The 12,591-nt window shown below is 61.0% G+C and overlaps 1 protein-coding gene across 2 annotated transcripts; it reads right to left on the minus strand.

Moving 5' to 3' along the window:
* Positions 1-642: 642 nt before the first annotated feature.
* Positions 643-8,991, minus strand: RSPO4 (R-spondin 4). Of its 2 annotated transcripts, XM_050313994.1 has the most exons (6): positions 8,958-8,991; positions 8,481-8,521; positions 5,426-5,614; positions 4,994-5,137; positions 4,718-4,903; positions 643-1,709 (listed from the first exon to the last, which is right to left on the minus strand). In XM_050313994.1, exons 2-6 carry the CDS (start codon positions 8,515-8,517, stop codon positions 1,636-1,638), a joined length of 630 nt encoding a protein of 209 aa, XP_050169951.1. In that variant the 5' UTR covers positions 8,518-8,521; positions 8,958-8,991; the 3' UTR covers positions 643-1,635. The 2 variants fall into 2 exon arrangements, with proteins under 2 accessions (XP_050169951.1, XP_050169950.1); XM_050313993.1 differs by lacking the exon at positions 8,958-8,991 and having other exon boundaries at positions 8,481-8,786.
* Positions 8,992-12,591: the final 3,600 nt, after the last annotated feature.

The raw sequence follows: 12,591 nt of genomic DNA on the forward strand, positions 1-12,591 counted from the left end.
GGGGAATTCTGTCCACCAGCCAGAAAAGCCCCTTGGTGCTTCCCAATCCCTGTGGAATGGCAGTTCCAGTGTCACACTTGCCGCTTGCTCCAGTGCTGTCTCGGGCACAGAGGGTTGCTGATGATGCTTTAAATAAAAACTTAAAATAAAATCTTTCCCCAGACTCCCATTGTGCTGAGGGGCTGGGACAGGGTGCTGGGGACCAGGGCAGGGTACCCCTCCATGGGGAGCCATGCTGGGATGTGGGAGCACCACCGTGGCCACAGCCAGCATCCCGGTCCCCCCGCCGGTAGCAACTCGTGGGAATAAAGAAAACGGAGGCAGGAAGGATGCCGGGGGGTTAATCCATTTATTTGCCATGAAAAGATCCGAGGAGCTGCTCCGGCGGCTTCGCGCCGGCTCCGGGACTGGCTCGCTGCTGACACCCAGCGCTCCCGTCCTGAAGGGTCTGTGCAGCCCCCGCAGCCCCGGCACACTGCGGCCAGCCCCGGGCACCGCCTGCCCACGCTCAGGTATGGATGGGGGCTCGGACCCCGGCAAACCCCCAAATGCAGAGCTGCCTGCCGCTGGGGCAGCGATCTGAGCACACATATGGTAAATAAACCGATACAGCCCTCCATGCCTCCGGACACACACAGCGTGGCTGCCGGCTTGGAGGGTCAGAACGGCACGGCGGGGCTCAGCACCTCCCGGTCGTGCCCCCGGGGATGGCTGGGAGGGGGCTGCCCCGCTGCACAGGGGGCAGCAGCATCCCCTGACTGGGCTGGCACTTGCACTGTGTGTGCCCCTGTCCTGGACCAAAGATGGCCACGGTCACCCCAAATTCCTGTGCCCACATCCAGCTGAGAAGGGAAGCTGCTCCAGCCTCTCTGTCTGCCAGGGGATGGCAGGATTTGGCCCATGGGGATGATGAGTGCTGGGCTGGCATGGTGCCCAGAAGGGTTCCCAGTCTGGGGGGTCCAGCTGCCCTCCGAGCCCCAGGGCAGCAGGATTTGGCCCATGGTTGTGCTGGTGGGGATGCTGAGCACCAGGTTGGGCTACTGTGAGCAGTGACATGGTCCCCAGCAGGGTCCCAACCCTGGGGTCTCAAGCCTGGAAGTCCTGCTGCTCCCTGTGCCTGTGGCTGAGGATGGGGGACCCCATCCAGCACCTGGAGCAGCTCAGTGGTGTGCTGTGCCCCCAGCACTCCTGTAAAATAGGGACCCTGTGGGGACAGGGCATCTCCCAGCCCTGGGGGATGGGGTCCAGGCAGGCATCATCTTCATTAGCAGGGTCCAAACCCTTGGTCCAACCCCATCCCACCCATCTGGAGGAAAGGAAGGAGTAGGCTAGGGGAGAGGGAAAAACAGAGGAATAAAGGAGCCACCCCCTCCCCAAGCCCCAGGGCTTTGCTTTGGACACTACAAATTAGATTGTCTGAAAAGGAAATGTTTTACAGGCCATAAATTGTCTCAAAAGAAAAAGGGGGAAGGGGGAAGAGGGGGCAGAGAAAATTGTGCAATATTTTTTTCTTTTTTTTTCTTTTTTTTTTTCTTTTTGGTGGATGGAAAAACAGGGGTGATGTGGCCAGGGCACCATGGCAGGAGCTGGTTGGGAGCTCCCACCATGGTGCTCCAGCTCCTGTGCTGGTGCCTGCTAGGTACCCACATGTCGTTCTGTCTTTGGCTTCTTCTGTCGCTTTTTGCTTTTATTTCTGGGCTCGTTTTTCTCTGGAACAGAAAAAAGGAAGAGAAAAGCAGGGCTGATTCGTTGGTTGGGCAATGTGATACGGCCTGAGCCCCATCTGTGGGATGCTGATTCCATATCCTCCCTCAGGGGTTTGTGTTGGACCCAGTTTCTGATTTTTGGGACCCCAGAGCCCTCTCAGGGTCATGAAACAGCAGTGTGGGTCTGTGGGGGGTCAGGGTGTACTGGTGGCATGGGCAGAGTGACACTAGTGTGTTGTCCCCACAGCTCCCATGATTGGACTCTAAATCCTGATACCCCAAAATCCCCAGGAATGGGCTGGGGCAGCTCAGCCACGGTGGGGGCTGCCAGAGACACCCCAACTTCTCTCTGAGCAAGGACTGGGGATGTCGGAGAGGGACGGTGGCTGCACCAACACCCCAAAAGCATGGCACAGACACACCCAGCTGTGCTGTAGGAACGTGCCTCCCTTCCCTCTGGAGAGGAAGGTGGGAAGATGCTGCCCCATGGGACCCAGGCGTGGACACTGTGTGATGATTTGGGCATGGTGGGCAGCGGGGTGGCCTTGGGGTTCACCCATGCATAGATGCTAAAGCTCCCCCCAGGAATGCTCTCCGTGTGTGGGGGCTCCCTATCCCGGTGGCACAACCGACATGCCAGTGGGAGCCTGGATGCATCCCAGTAAGGCCAACCCCCTGTCAGCCTTCCAGGGACCCAAATCTCTGCTCACTCCAAGGGGCTGCCCCACACACCCTCCAGTTGGCCAAGGTGTTGGTGCTGAGACACCAAAAATGGAGGGATTCAGGATAAACCCCGGGCTCCAAAGGGAAGGGGGGTCCATGCTGGGGAACAGAATGGTTGTCCCAAAAGCTGGGCAGCTCTGTCTCTCCTTCCCTGACTGCATCAGCTCCAATCTGAGTGACGTAGGGAGGGTCCAGTGGTGCTCTCCCCACACAGCCCCTGCACAAGGGGCACAGGGACCACGATCATCCCCGGTGCTGTGTGTGACAGTACTGCTGTCCCACATCCCTTTCCAGGGCTCCAGCTCTTGTCCTGCCCAGCTGTTTTTCAGCTCTGATCTCCCAGACAGTTGCCACCCACAAAGGAGAGGGCACGGCACGCACGCCAAGCGTCTGGAGAGAGCGGGACAGACACCCAGGGCAGATTTACAGTGGTGTGAGGGGTTTGTGTCTCAGCCAAGCGCGGTGGCTTCTCCCTTCCAGCCACCCGGACGGCTCAGAAGTGGTGGCACAAATCTCTCATCACACGGTCAGGTCCGGCCGCCTGCCCTGGCTCGCCCGGGCTGGGGGTGTCTCAGCTGCATCAAGTGAACTCCCCGTCCTCCTCCACCATCTGGATCCCATAACACAGCGCTTGGCCGGGCGGGCAGGAGCCTGGGAGCGAGGGCAGGAACACGCTCTGCCACGGCAGGGACACCGAGCAGCCTGCCCTGGAGCCGGACACACAGAGGGGCCGCCCTCTCCTGCGGGGGCTGCTTGGGGGCACTGATGGGATTCCCTCTGACACGGGTTCCCCTCTGACAGGGGCCAGACCTGTCTCTGAAGCTGATCACAGATAGTGGCCTCGAGAATAGAGTCCTGCCATTTTCCCTGAGACCATTGCCATAGCCTCAGGGCTCCCAGCTTGCAGGAGCAGAAACCTGAGCAGAGGCAGGAGGCCAAGCACTTTTCTGGGGTGCCACTGCCTTCCCAGTCACCTCCCACAATGGGGTGCTCCCAAAACACTGGTGCCACAGTCCCCACCAGTGGGACCCGCTGTGTGCCAGGCAGGGCTGGGCACAGGCACGGGCACGGTGCCACAGGACACGGTGCTCCGGAGCAGCCTGTCCTCCCATGCCAAACTTCTCGCATCAAACTGTCACCAGCTCTGCGGGTCCAGAGCTGGCACAGCCCAGCAGGGAGGGGAACATCCTAAAAATCGATGCCACCTGGCACCCCAAAGATGTGAGTCGGGGCCTGGGTGGGGAAGGGAATCAGCTCCTCAGTGCTGTCAGCAGGAAAATATTACTTATGATTGATGGCACTGGGATGAAGCCGCTCTCCTGGCTTCACGGCCCCAGCCCAGCACGCACATCCCCTGCTATTGCCCCCCTTCTCCATCCTTTTTCTCTCCACCCTCGCAGTCCTGTCCTCCCTCATCCCTGCCACGCTGGCGGTGCCGGCCGGGGCTTCCCACGGCACAGAGCAATCCCGCAGCTCCGAACCGCAACCCTCAGCGGCTCAGATCTGCTGCCAGGCCCTGCAGATCGGTATCTCATGCATCCCCCTTTCTGCCAGTTATTAAGTGGAGATTTATTAGGGTAGCTTCAGTCCAGCCGTCTGCATCCAAAAATGACATCAGCCATGTCCCGGTTCCCATCGCCAGCCCTGCACCCGCGCACGCACCGCCCGGCCGGGCCCGCTGCAGGTCTGGGTGCTGCAGGAGGTGGGGGGATCTCTGAGCTGGGGTAGGGGGAGGCCCAGGAGCACAAGTGAACAGCTGGATGGATAAACCATGAAGAAGGACTCTGCCCTGGGGTGTCTCCCAAAACTTGGGCCATCAGAGATTCCCCTGGGTCACACCCCCCTGCTCCACAAGTGCTCCATGTACTTTTGGGGCTTGGAGGCTTTTGCAGGAACCTCCCCTGTGGCTCTCAACCCTCCCAACTCTCAGCTGCAGTGCACAAAGCCCCATCCACGCTGTTCCCTTCACACTGTGGCAGGATGGGAGCCGGAGCTCGGCAGCCTCATCCCACCGTGGCAGTTCCTGTCCAGCGTGGAAGGGGACATCGGCCGGTCCCAGGCAGTCTCAGGGGCTGCCAGGTGGGAGCAGCCAGCCCTAGGGCTGCTCAGCACATGTGCCTGAGACGGGCGGCTTTCCCCAGAACCAGCCTCAAAATGCCTGGGAGATGACAGCATGGCTCTCCAGCCACTGCCAGACCCCTGCTGCCACCGTCCCGCTCCCGCAGCTCCTCTCGGAGCTCCCTTTGGAGTGTCACGAAGCTTGCCCCCAGTCCCGACACGGCGCTCACCTCCCGGGCAGTGCTTCTTCATGCGGCACCTCCTGCTCTCCTGCCGCGGGGGGCAGGCAGCCCCCTCCTCCCGGGCAGCCTCCGGCACCTCCCGCACCCGCGTCTCCACGCCCCACTTGCAGCCGCAGGTCCGGCTCTCGTGGGTGCAGGCGCTCCATTCGCTCCACGGCCCCGGCTCGCACGTCTCTGCGGGGACAGGGGGGCAGAAGGAGGACGGTGACCCCGCGGCACCAGCCACCCCGGGGATGGTGGGCACGGGGTGAGGGTGCTGCTTACCTTGGCACTCGTGGGTGCCGGGCTGCGCCGCAGTGCTGGGGGGGCACTGCCGAAAACACTGGCCCTTGTACAAGTAAAACTTGTCCTTGCACTTCATGCAGAAGTCTCTGCTGAAGCAGCTCTCGCAGCTGGGCGACCTGCACTCTGCCAGGAGGGACGGCCGGTCAGTGGGAGAGCCCAGGACACGTGGTAGCCCCGGCACCCCATCAGGGCACCCAAAACCTGCGGGGTGCTGGCTGCAGCTCCGGGCAAGGGGAAAGGGGAGGAAGCCCCCCAGCCCGGCTGCCCCCTGGATCCGTGCCTCCGTGCCGCCAGGGATGCTGCAGGAAACGAAGCCATCGCCCTTCCCACAGCACCGGGACCTGCAGGGCGGCGAGGGGAGCAGGGGGGCACCGGTAGGAGCAGGGGGGCGCCGGCTGGCGCGGGACGTACTTGTGCATCTGTTGACCTCCAGACCCCGCACACCGAAGTAGCCGGGCGGGCAAGTGTGGACACACATCCCGTACTGGCGGATGCCGTCCCTCCAGATGAGCAGGAAGAGCCGGTGGTGGCAGGTGATGCAGCCGTTGTCCTCAGAGCACAGGATGCAGCCTGTGCAGTTTTCCAGCAGGCCAGCACTCGCTGGAGGGCCAAATGGAGGAGAGGGGCTGTGGCCTGGCTGCAGCACAGGTGCCGAGGGGCCAGGGACGGTCCCAGCCCCGTGGCAGCCCCTCTGTGATGCACCAGGGTGACAGCACTGTCCTGTCCCCCTGCAAACACCTCCTTACCTCCCTCCACTCCCTAAATCCCCTCCCCACTTGCGCTGGCAGTGTGGGGACACACAGATGCCATTGCTCCACTGGGCATCACTGACAGCCTCCATCACCCCGAGGTCCAGACTGAGGGTTTCCCTCGTGCCCAGCACTGCCCATGGGTGTCAGCCTGAGGCCCATCCCCAGCCCGCTGTGCCCAGCCCGTGGGAAGTGAAAAAACAACCAGTGGGTCAGCGGGTGGGAATATGCTCGGACCTGGATTAATCAGTTTATGCCTGTTAAGTGTCAGGGGACAAAGAGCATTTTGGACGCACTCAAGAGGAGCCGAGATAAAGATGTCTGGTTGCTCAAGAGCCTCTGCCGCCTCCCTGGCTGCCTTCCCCATGATCCAGACCTGCAGGAGGGCAGCTGACCCTGAGGTGGTCTCTCCTCCCTGGGGGACAAGGACAGGGTGCCCAACACCCACTAGTCCATGGAGACACCACCAACTGCTCCTGCTCCCCAAGCCATTTCCCTGCACCTATAGAAAAGCAGCCTGGAGGGATGCTCCTGTCACAGGGGCATTTTGGGAGCTGGGGAGCTAAACCCTGAGCTTAGGGACACTTTGGGAGCTCTGGGGACTGTCTGGGCATCACCATAAGGGGCCACCAAGCTCCTGCACACAGGTGTCCAATGCCTTCAAAGTTGAGCAGTGGTGACAGTACCAGCAGCCCTGGCATTGCAAGCTCAAGCCCTGGGCTCTATAGAATCACAGAATCACAGAATGCTTTGGGTTCGAAGGGACCTTAAAGCTCATCTCGTTCCAACCCCCTACCATGGGCAGGGACACCTGCCACTAGACCAGGTTGCCCCAAGCCCCTCCACCTGCTGGGTGCTGCCTGGCACAGACAGAGGCTCAGCCCTGGCAGTGATGCCTGGCACTGGTCCCCTCTGATCCCAGGAGTTGCAGCAGAAGGGCCCCACGGCCACAGGGCCCGGACAGAGGGGCTGGTGGAAGCAATGGTTGATGATGCTGGAGAAGCTGGGGAGATGCTGGCAGAGGATGCTGGCAGACCATGATGGCACATGTCGACTGGCAGTCCCGTGTGCTGGACCCTGGCACAAGGCAGTCCCTGGTGCCACGGTGCCATGTAGTTGTTGCCAAGCTGGCTCATCCCAGTCCCCTCGCCGGGGCACAGAGGTTGGGGCAGCAGCACTGCCTTCATTAGAGCTGCGTCTGTTGGGAGCCCTAACGAAGCACCTTGGATCCATTAAGTTGTTATGGTCTCCGTTACATATTTACCAAACGCTGACAACATTTGTGTTCCTGGCTGCAGCTGGAGCGGCTTCCCTGGAGACCCAGGGATTTACGAGGCTCTTTCCCTTCCCTAATTCTTTTTGATGTTTTTCTTTTGCTACTCTCCTTCCACCCCAGCCAGAGTAGGGAAGGTGGGGAGCCCTGGGAGGGCTCCAGGGCCTCCTTCCTCTCACTGGCTTTGGAAATAGCCCCGTGGTGTGGAGCTGGGAGAAGCTCCTCCACCCCGCAGGGCTGCCAGTATGGCACACACCTTTGCCATCAGGAGCGACAGCGTGAGCCGCCGCAGAGCTGTGACACTCAACAGAACGTGGCTCACGCCAAAACCACGGGACTGGGGATTAGAGAGAAGCAGAGGGTTCCTCTCCCCCTGCCCAGCGGCGATGGAAGATCCCAGGGCTGAGCTGGGATGGGCACTGGGCGGGGGGCACAGCGGGTACCTGAGCTGTGCTGGATATCTGTGTGACATCCCCATGTCTGCCCACCCTGAGCCCAGCCCTGCCACCGTGAGCTCTGCAGGCACTGGATGGAGTCTCTGGGGCATTGGGCTGCCCAGACCAGACCAGTAGCAGTGGGTGGCTCTGGGGTGCTGCAGCATCCCTCATGGCTCCCAGCCCCAGAGACTGTGCCAGCCCTTCTCTGCTCTTTATCCCAGGGGATATAACATGTTTGAGGTGTGAAGCCATGGCCAGACTGCCAAGCACTGCCAGGACCTGAGGCCCTGGAACATCCCAGAGCATTGGGCCGCTCAGCAGCTGAAGCACCAGCAGCTGAAGCAGTGGCCCCATGGCACTCAGAGCCGCTCTTGGTGCCAGGTTGTTTCCCCCATCCAGGGTGTTTTGGCCGCCAGCCCTGCCACCCACATCTTAACACACACCTACTGCCACCACATGCCTTTAATATGGAACAACTTAAAGGAAATCTGCCTGGGCTCCAGCACCAAGCGCTGGTCCTGCCATCTCCTGTCCCTACCCTGGCCCCCAAACCGAGCCATTCATGGCACAGAGCTGAGCACCAGCCCTGACCTTGCTCTCCTCAGCCGGCTGGCACTACCTGGCACTGCCCAGTGAGGCAACGTGAGCCAGTGCCCAACGGAGGGTGCATGTGCCTCGGCACAGCCCCAGCACACCCTGCCTTTGCCCGGGCACTGAGCAGCAGCTCGGCTGGTGCCTCTACCCAGGGGAAGGACAGGCAGGGGACAGTCAGTGCCTGCCGGGGCTCTGAGCATCCTTCCAGGAGGTTTTACTCCCCACACACTCAGTGCGTTACAGATGGTCTCCAATGAGGCCCGAGGGGATGGGTTGGGGGAATGTTGGTTCCTGGCACCCTCCAGCCCTGGTTCACAGCTCCTGCTTGCTCCGGGCAGGCAGGACAGACAGCCTGGTGTCCCCAAGCCACCCCACAGTACCAGAGCGGGACAAGCCCACCACGCGCACCATACCTTGCTTCTTCCATCGGTTCTGCGTGAGCATTTCCATGGAGCTGATGAATAACAGCAACATGAATATTATCCACTGCATCTGGGCAGGAGTGATTTCGGGCAGGGAAGGAATCAAATCATCCAAGCGGCTGGCGGGCTCGGCTCCTGCCAGAGCCGGTGAGGGGCGGTGGGAGGGCGAGGAGCAGCTCCGGGCTCACACCATCCCACCCCGGGCTCGGGGAGCGCAGCCACGATTCAGAGCAGCATGAGCCGGTGACACTGGGGCAGGCTGGGGCTGTCAGGCCCGGGGAGCTCTCATGGTGGCGGGGAAAGTGCCGGCTGCTCCGGAGAGCTCTGCCTTTATAGCCAGTGTCAGCCCCCCCTCCTCACCCTCCCCTTCAAAATAATAATAATCCTAAAAAAAAAAAATCCCTCAGCAGCAACAAAGCGACTGGCAAACGCCCTGGCTGGATCCCCCCGGAGCGCTCCAGCCACCACCTCGGCTGGGAACTGTCCCGCCGTCCCGCCGCGGTCCGACTGTCCCGCTGCCATCCCAGCGCCGGGGTCACAGCGAAGCCCCCTGCGATTTTGGGGGGGGTGGAGCCAGGCGGGTGACGCGACCTGAGCCAGCCCCCCCCTCCCCCGGCTCAGCCCCCAGGCTCAGCCCCCCGCTCCCGGCCCCGGCAGGGCTGGGGGTGCAGGCGGCAGCCCCCGGGCAGGGCTGAGCCCCCCGGGCACGGCTGAGCCCCCCGGCAGGCCGGTCGCTGGGAGCCCTGGTGGGTCTCCGGCAGCTCCGGCGACGGCTGTGGGTCTGCCCCGGCTGTCCCCAGGATTGCAGCTGACTCCGATTTTCCGAGCGCCTCGTAACTCACCTCCCTCCGAGCTGCGGGAGCGGAGCTGAGCCGAGCCGAGCTGTGCCAAGCCGAGCCGGGCTGCACGGAGCTGTTCCTGGCTCCCACGCGGCTTTCCACACCCCTTGTCCCATGCTGTGCTCCCCAAAAGTCACCCTGGAGGCACGACCCCCAAGGGGGATGCAGGACAGGAGAGGAAAGGGGCTCATCTGTGACACCCCATTCGCCAGGTACCCAAGGTGACCTAGAGAGGCAGGTCCCCATCCTGGGAGCCCCATGTGCCCACATGTGCCAGCCATGTGGGCACATGGGGCTCCAACCAGGAGCTGTGCCCTGGAGCAGCCTGGTGACCTCCTGACCAGGGCTTCAGGGCCACTGACCACCAGTGACAGCCCTGATGACAGCCCTGATGACAGCGCACCCACCCTTGGCACCACCAAATGCAAACCAGCACACGGTACCCCTCTCCTCCCCTTGGAGAGGGCACAGGGGTGTCCCTGGGGCAGATGCTCACCCACCTGTCCATCCCTCATCCCAGCTGGCTGCAGGGCTCCTTCCCACCCGGGATGCTCCAGGTCTGCCTTACCTGGGAGGGACAAACATGTTGGGCACCCCTGAGCACGAGCAAACTCATTGCACTGGGGAGGGCCACCCACAGGGACACAGTGTCACCCACAGGGACACATCCATCAGTGTCCTGGGGTGTCCAACCATGCCCAGGGACAGCACATCGGGGTTACTCTTCTCCTACTCCCCAAATTTCTCCCTCTTTCTCCCCCTCTCTCCCCCAGCTCCCCTGAGCATCTCTCTCTCCCGTTCCCATCGGGCACCGCTGTGTTTCATTCCTGAAGGTTAATGATCAGACAACAAAGGAAACATTTCAGACCCCTTTGGCCTTGTTATAGGAAACTAGGAGTAATAACAGAGAAAACCAGAAGTAATAATGGTTGGAATCACTTTAGGTTTTTTTTTTTTCTAATTATTAAATAAATTGAAAAATTACACATAAAATGCAGGTTTGCAGCCTCTGGCTCAGCCAAAGTTTCCATAAACAACCAAAAGTGCAGCACGGCGTCACCATCGGTGGTCTGCATGGGTTGGGGAGGGCTCTGTGGGCATGGACATGGTACTGCCATCCCAGTGTAGAAAAACAGGGATATGGGAATGGCACTGGAGATATATGAGTGTCTCCAGATCCCAGCTACAGGCAGCTGCAATGGTGTGGATGGCTCTGACCTGGAGGTGACGTGGGTGCCACGGGACAAGGCGCTGCCACAAGCCCTGCTGGGTGCCAGCCCATCTTCCTTGGAGCCAACAGGGAATTTCCTTGTCCAGACCTGGAAGCCAAACGCTGGTCAAGGGCCAGGGAAGCGCCTCATCCCTGGTCACGTTCTCTGGCTGCTGGCACAGGCAAACGGATGTCAGCAGGAGCCCTGCCAGGGTGACCCCTCGCAGGAGAATGCACTAATTAGATAGCTGTCGTTAGTGCTGGATCCTTAGGGCAGCATGTGGCCATTGCTCAGCCCATCCCTGGCTGTGTGGGATCATGGGGGATTTTCCAAAGGCAGCAGCGCCACATCCCCACTGGTGGGTGCCAGGTGTCCCTGAGGGAGCAGAGAAACCCTCTCATTTCCCTCAGTTTGGCTATTTATGACAAACCCAAGTGGTGGTGGGCAAGGATGAGGTGGTGTCCCCTGGTTAATTGGGTGCCTGGCACCCCTCTGTTGTGCTGGGAGACGTTTGGTGATGGTGCCAGGGCAGCACCCGCAGTGACTCAGGGGTGATGCCGGGGAGAAGCGAGGCTGAGCCGCGGGTGCTGCTGGCAGCTCCCGGCTCCTCACGCAGCCCTGCTCCACGCCAGTGCAGAGGGAATGAAATGTTCCTCATCCGCCTTCCAAAGCAGAAGGGAGAAAGTGTCCAGAAAGATAATTCAGAAAGTTTGTTTGACACTTGAGCACACTTTCATCTTGGGAAGAATCTTGGTGACCTTCCAAGGCTGCACCGCCTGCTTCCCGGCACGGCCAGCGCCCCAGGGCACACGCCCGTGGCACCATCCCAGCGGCTGCTTTTGGGATGCTCAGGGCTCTGGAAGGGACAGCGTGGTCCCACCACGTCCAGGGGTCAGCAGGGATGCTGGCACAGGGGTAGTGGTGCAGGGAGGCAGGCACACAGATGTTGGCACAGGGATACAGGCGCAGGGATGGTGACACAGGGATGCAGATACAGCAATGCAGGTACACGGGTGTGGACACAGATGCAGGCGCAGGGATGCTCCTGGTCGAGGCAGTAAAGAAAGAAACAGGAAGGGGCAGGGGGATGGAGGGAGCTTGTGGACGAGGGCAGGGGTTTCTCTGCAGGTGCCATGAGCTCCCAGCAGCCACGAGGGCCAGGAGGGATATTCTCCAGTGCAGGGGCCCTGGTGCATCCCAGTCGATGAATGTGGGTTTGATCAGGGGAGGGTTTGAGCGGATGGTAGTGGATAAGGGAAAAAATACTTGGCATTCCTCTCCCATCATAACAAGCCCAGATGCTTGGACGGTGGCAGCCCACTTCCCACAGGAATGGAAAGTCACAGCCACTCTTGCGCCAGCTTGGCAGAGGCCCTTTCCCTGCTCTTATGAAATGCCGGCTCCACCTCACGCTGCCCTGCAGCCCTCACTGCATCCTGTGACACGGCTGCCTCCACCACCCGGCTCCCTGGCCGTGCCACTGCCCATGACCCCGCGCCGGGGAGGCAGAGCTTGGAGCAGGGAGACCTGCTGGGAACAGCTAAGTGGCAGATTTACCACTGGTGCCAGAGCCTGGTGTGGCTGGTGCTGCTTCCCACATGTGGACATGTTTGGAATACCTGGACGAGCACAGCCCTGAAAGGGAGGAGAACTCTGCTGGGCCGATGCCATGGGAAGTTATCTACTGGGAAGCAGCTCTTGCCTGGCCAGAGCTGGCGGGGAGCAGCTCCAGCCTGCCGGCAGCCCATCTCACCACCTCTCTGTGTTGGCACAGAGCTGGTGAGATCTCTCGGTGCTGGGATGCCATCAGCTCTCACAGACAAGGAGGAAGGTGTGAAGGTGGCTGACTTCACTGCTGATGTCAGCCAAGGGTGTCCTGCAGTATGCTCACAGCAAATTTTCTCTCCTCCTGCTCCTCCTCCTCATGCCATGCTCCGGCCATTCCTGGGTTTGTGCTGCCCGCCACGCCAGCTGCTCCCGGGGGATGTGGCACCCCAAGAGGTTTAAGTTTTGCCACAGATCAAATCCTTTATCCCAGAGCAATCTCTGGAG

This window comes from Myiozetetes cayanensis, unplaced genomic scaffold, assembly GCF_022539395.1.
Source record: "Myiozetetes cayanensis isolate MyiCay16 unplaced genomic scaffold, myiCay2020 scf19, whole genome shotgun sequence".
NCBI classification, from domain to species: domain Eukaryota; kingdom Metazoa; phylum Chordata; class Aves; order Passeriformes; family Tyrannidae; genus Myiozetetes; species Myiozetetes cayanensis.

What these genes read in the sequence shown, in the direction of transcription:
- RSPO4 (XM_050313993.1), bottom strand. Translation starts at nt 8,559, where the DNA reads ATGCAGTGGATAATATTCATGTTGCTGTTATTCATCAGCTCCATGGAA. An exon ending in GAACCGATGGAAGAAGCAAG is followed by an intron (nt 5,615 to 8,480) that starts GTATGGTGCGCG and finishes TTGGCCCTCCAG; the next exon opens with CGAGTGCTGGCCTGCTGGAA. An exon ending in GAAGAAGCACTGCCCGGGAG is followed by an intron (nt 1,710 to 4,717) that starts GTGAGCGCCGTG and finishes TTTCTGTTCCAG; the next exon opens with AGAAAAACGAGCCCAGAAAT.